This window comes from Poecilia formosa, unplaced genomic scaffold (genome assembly GCF_000485575.1).
Source record: "Poecilia formosa unplaced genomic scaffold, Poecilia_formosa-5.1.2 Scaffold409, whole genome shotgun sequence".
Lineage (NCBI taxonomy): Eukaryota > Metazoa > Chordata > Actinopteri > Cyprinodontiformes > Poeciliidae > Poecilia > Poecilia formosa.
The window spans coordinates 459,129-464,740 of NW_006800348.1; the positions used below are offsets into that span (position 1 = coordinate 459,129).

Below are 5,612 nucleotides of genomic sequence, written 5' to 3' on the forward strand. Positions count from 1 at the left end.
CATCCATCCATCCATCCATCCATCCATCCATCCATCCATCCATCCATCCATCCATTTTCTTTACACCCTTGTCCCTTAGTGGGGTCAGGAGGTGCTGGTGCCTCTCCAGCTAACATTCCGGGCGAGAGGCGGGGTCACCCTGGACAGGTCGCCAGTCCATCACAGAAGAATATGATATGTAAGACTTTTATAGTTCTGACAATGGAAGGACAAGGATTTGTCTGGGTCATCAGCCAGAGAGAAGAGGAAGAGGAAGAGGAGTGAGAGTGTGGGGGAGGACTTAGGAGGTAAAACTAGGAAGTCAGAAGAGGCTGGAGACGTCTACCACTTTCTATCCAGTCTGCCAGTTTGTGACCTACAACAAGATACTAGTGGAGTTCCTCTCACCCCACTCTTCATTCCTTAACCACACTCAAGAATATTTCTCAGCATAGAGATCGACATTACAATATAATGTAACTCCTGCAGCACTGCATGTACAGTTTTTCTTAAGGAGATCGTCTTATGTTCCCATTTCTACTTTGCTTGCTTTTTTCTTTGTGCTCTGCAGTGTTCTCCTTTCCTTTCTGCATTGCAATAGCAATACAGAAAGAAAATTTGTTGTCTGTCAACAAATTACAATAAAAGTGTGAATGTGAATCTTGTCCAGTCACTTGCCATTGATCTCCCATAATTACTATTAACAATTCTTGTCATCAAAACTTTAGCTGTAGTTTACAACTAAAGCAGCCCTCCAGAGTACACTGTTATATTGACAACATCATCAAGGACTTGTCATTCTGCTGGCACTGACATTCTTCATTGCCACAGATATTTAATTTTGATTGATGAGCAAAGGATTTGAAGAAAGAAATTGGCATCCTCTGGTAATCTGTGGTGTTTTGATCCATCCATCCATTTTCTGTACACCCAGAGGACTGTGCCACTGTGCAGCCCAGGGGCCTCATGCATAAAGCTTATGTGTGGTCCCATATTTTACGCAAAAGTCGGCATGTTTAAAAATTAACTTTGCGTCAAGGTTTGTGTAAATATACACACACTTTTTCGCTGGCATAAAAATGTGCGGCAGCCACGCAAACTTTTTCTGTGGACAATATCAAACCACAAAGCATCAAAACTCACCTAAATACACTGAAATCTGACTACATTCAGTTATTTAGACCAAGAAGCACCAAACTGATGTTTTTCATGGTTTTAATATGTTATTGCTCAGACAATAAGCTAAAATAAAGAAAATAAAAATAAAAGTATGTGAAAACCTCGCTGAACATAAATAGTACTTTTCCTCAGTTTTTGTCTCATAAAGATGTAACGCATTGGTCCGTGAGCCGAAGCGCATGAAATGCATTTGCGGGATAATTTCATTCTCACTAAAAAAAAAAGAAAACAGGGTTGGAACAGCAGATTAACCCAAACCTGCTGATTAAAAAATAATCAACAGGTTTGATTATTTTAAGGTGATCAAGGTGTGTGTGCAATCACATGCATAGCTGTGCAAAGGTGAGGCCTGTAATTGTGGAGCTTTGGCTCTGATGGAGAACATCACCAATGGAAGGATTCAGAGGGAGCGATTGTTCAGAGATCATCTTGATCTGCTGGGCCTTATGGACATAAAGCATCTTTATTATGAAAATTTACAACTTAACATGATTCTGCTATTTAGAATCACTTTTATTCTAAATATAAAATATATATGTTATGTGCAAAACATATATATTTCATATAAGAGTCATTTAAATTGACTCTTATATAAAATATAAGAGTCAAGGGACTCACTGACTCTCTGTCTTTAAATCCTGGCTGAATGCGCTGCTGTTCAGAGAGGCATTTGCATGATCTCTTTCTTTTTTTTTTTTTTTTTATTTGGATTTTTTTTTTGAGGTGACATTATGTGCCCTCAAAGCACCTTTTAAATAAAAATACATAATTATTATTACTATAAATACTTAAACTTCTTCAAACAAGGAGTTGCCATGGTTATTGCCCCACGTGGTGGCAGACTTCCGGGTATTCATACTGATTTACGTTAATATGTATTTATGGGTGGAAACATTGCAGACCAGCAGCTGCGTTCAGTTTCCCGCAAATTAGGATTTATAAAGGAAAGGTGCCCAGCCACGTGCGTGCGCACGGCTTTATGCATCTGGTTATTTTTTGCGCTGCACTTTTCAAAATTTTTTCAGTACTCCAAGTTTTAGTGTCAAAACTGCGCAGTCTTTTATGCATGAGGCCCCAGGTTTTTTGACGTTTGTACAAATTGTTTGGAGAAATGCACTTATTGTTTTGCGAAAGTCGAAAATGATTCAAGAAATGCACCAAAGTGACGAAGAAAAATTGCAAAATAACTTTGTCCAATGTTTTTTTTTTCTGGGCATGTTGATTTGTCCTCACAATAGCGGAACATGCAAAAATGACTGACTTTTTTTTTGGACTGTTGTAAACAATCTCCCCTTCAGATCCACCTTATAAGTGGAGATGTATTGTTGATGTTACTATTATAACAATTACATAAGTACTGGCAAAACTCAATGGAATTTTTTATATTGAGGTAGCAGAGGGTTATTGTCAGCAGCTGCTGAAAGTAACTAAGAAAGTGATTTGTGATCAAACTTCATTACTTTCCAAATCAAGTAATCAGTAAAGTAACTAAGTTACTTTTTCAAGGAGTAATCAGTGATCTGAGTATAGTTACTTTTTTTAAGTAACTATTCCATCACTGGTGCTCACACACTCAAATGGCTCTAAATAGGAATCATATTTAGGACCATTTCTGGCTTATTTTACCCTCCAAAGACCGATGGGTCATATGAGGACCAAAGCCTGGTCTTAATACGGTGGACCCTCTTGTTTAGTTAGGTTTTGAGGTGTGGTGTGAAATAGGTTTTGGTTAGGGACAGACTAGTACTGATCAGGATTAGGGAAAATGTCTGGGTTCAGTATAAATGCAGTGACTAAAATGAATGAAAGTCAATACAGAATCCTGCCATGGGCAGAAATACAAACGTGTGTTTCCACTTTAACAGTGAATTTTGAGGGTTGAAGGTTGAGAAAGCTAGATAGAGGTTAGAGTTAAGAGATCCATGTTTACTTGTTTAATCTCAATGACAAGTTTCCTTCAGAGTTCACAAACCTTCTCCTTCTCTCATCAGAGCCTCCACTTGGTTTCCAGTGATGTTGGCCTTGACTTTAACAGCAGCCAGTTCTGCTGCCTGAGCTGAAATGAGACGATTAGCAAAGAGATGAAATCAATTCAAATATTTTCTTTACAGTCATTAATCTGAGGTATTGATTAGTAGGATAAAAACCTGAATTTGTTTGGAACATAAATCTAGTTTTGCTTCTAAAACTGTTTATAACCACAAATATGTTTCATGATTTTACTATGGACAGAAGACAGATTGACAAAATGATGATTTAATATTTAATTCTGAGTAAATGATCTTTTCGCTCATAATGAAGAGTTAGTCTGAGCTAGTTTATGAAGTAAAACGTAAAAAAAAAAAATCTGAAGTTGTACTATAGCAAAATATCTAAAAGTTATGGGCTGTAAATACTTCTGCGAAGCTCCTCACAATGTTTGTAGTAAAGATAAACTACATACCTTGGTTCTGATCCTGCAGTTCTTTTACCTGAGTTTCTTGTACTAAAGAAAAATAAACACAAAAATAAAGTTTTAGTCAATTACCTGTCATATTTTAAAAATAATCTTTATTTAGAAATTTGGACTGTAAAAAATACTTGAAATTTCTGTTATCGAAATTTAGCATATTTTCTATGGTAATGCAGTGTTTTGGATTTTACAGTCTGTAACTGTTGGTATTCTATTTTTTTACATAAATTTACAATTTTATTTACAGCGTACTTCTGTAAAATGCTGTAGAAAACATTTGTAGTAAAAGTAAACTACATACCTTGGTTCTGTTCCTGTAGCATTTTTACCTGAGTTTCTTGTACTAAAGAAATGAAAACACAAAAATTATATTTTAGCTTAAGTTCAAAATAATCTTTATTTAGAAATCTGGACTGCAAAAAATTCTTGAAATGTCTGTTACTTGAGTTTTGGTACTTTAGTATATTTTCCATGGCTATTGCATCGTTTTGGACCTGTCCAGGATGTACCCCGCCTCTCACCCGAAACGTTCACTGGATATAGGCACCAGCACCCGTCCTGACCCCACTAAGGGACAAGGGTGTTAGAAAATTGGTGGATGGAATATAATGTTTTGGATTTTACAGTCTGTAACTGTTGGTATTTTTTTTTCTTTTCTTTTTTACAGTACACTTCTGCAAAAATGCTGTAGAAAACATTTGTAGCAAAAATAAACTACATACCTTGGTTCTGATCCTGCAGTGTAAACACAATGTAAAAATACTGTGAATAATATCTGTAAAATTCCGACAGCTGTGGTTGCCAAAATTTTAGCACAGTAGATATGACTGTAGTGTCAGTCATATCTACTGTGTAAATTTTACAGATTTGTTTTACAGTGTAGTTCTACAAAGCACTGTAGAGAACATTCCTACTAAAATAAACTACATACCTTGGTTCTGTTGCTGCAGTTCTTTAAACTGAGTTTCTTGTACTAAAGAAAAGAAAACAAACATAATGTTTTAGTTGATTTAATCATATATTCAAAATCATCTTTATAACTTTTGCTCTAATAAAATCAGTACCTTGGTACCGTTTGTTCAGGGATTGCAGCTCCGTCGTCTTCACTGATAATGATAATAAATAATTCAAACTCTGAACTGTAATGATCATTTGATCAATAAGGATCAGTTGATTCAAACACTGTAACTCTGTAAACATACCTTCATTGTCTCTCTGTAGTTGCTGCACCTCCACCTTCAGTGCAGCCACCCAGGCGCTCATCTTTCTCAGAACAGCATGGATGTCCTGTGTGCAGGTCTGCTGCTTAGTCAGACGCTCTGTTTTTCCCACTTGTCCGTCACTTTGCCTTTCATGTGACAGAATGTCATTGTCAGACTGAGCTTGCAGCTCAGCTGTAGAGACAGAGCAGACTAGCAGCAGCAACGGGAGAAACATTTTCATTTCCATCCTCAGTGTCTCTGGAGGTCCACTCTGCTGCTGGAGACTTAAATAGGAGCCCAGCTTTTTATTGCTGACTAAGTATTGTCATATTCTTATCAGAAATAAGATAAGACTTGTTATTTTAGCCTTGACCTATAAAAATTATAATCTAGGATCATAAAGGATATTATAACCTGTTTGCAGGAACGTGATTCTGAATGTGTGTTTGAAAAGTTCATATGGTGGGAAAATAACTATCTAAAGTTGAAAGGACTTAAATTCTTGTTTCAACTTGCATGAAAATAAATATTAGATCTAATAATTCAGAAGCTAAAGAAAAACAAAAGGTAGCCGATATATAAATAATTATGTTTCTTATTAAATTCACATATTAAGCATGTAGATGAAATGCTTTTAATTTTACAAGTGTCAGTAATTTATGATAACTGGTTTAGATGAGAATTTACTAAAATATCAAAGATTTCTGAATAAAAGGTTAGAATCAGGTCATTTATCATAAGTTGTTCACATGATCCAGATTAAACTTTATAGTTTGTCTGTTGAAGTATAAATATTTTTA

The 5,612-nt window shown here is 35.8% G+C and overlaps 1 protein-coding gene across 2 annotated transcripts in view; it reads right to left on the reverse strand.

The window, feature by feature from the left end:
* LOC103155024 (cerebellin-2-like) overlaps positions 1-5,052 on the reverse strand; it is a 15,858-nt gene extending 10,806 nt beyond the window's left edge. For both annotated transcript variants that reach the window (XR_001659335.1, XM_016663224.1), the window contains exons 1-5: positions 4,813-5,052; positions 4,675-4,716; positions 4,542-4,583; positions 3,602-3,643; positions 3,131-3,214 (exon numbers count right to left, since the gene is read on the reverse strand). Coding sequence is in view for 1 of the 2 variants with exons in the window: in XM_016663224.1 (XP_016518710.1) it covers positions 3,131-3,214; positions 3,602-3,643; positions 4,542-4,583; positions 4,675-4,716; positions 4,813-5,047 (445 nt within the window). In the remaining variant the exon portion in view is untranslated. The remainder of the gene's footprint in view (positions 1-3,130; positions 3,215-3,601; positions 3,644-4,541; positions 4,584-4,674; positions 4,717-4,812) is intronic.
* Positions 5,053-5,612: the final 560 nt, after the last annotated feature.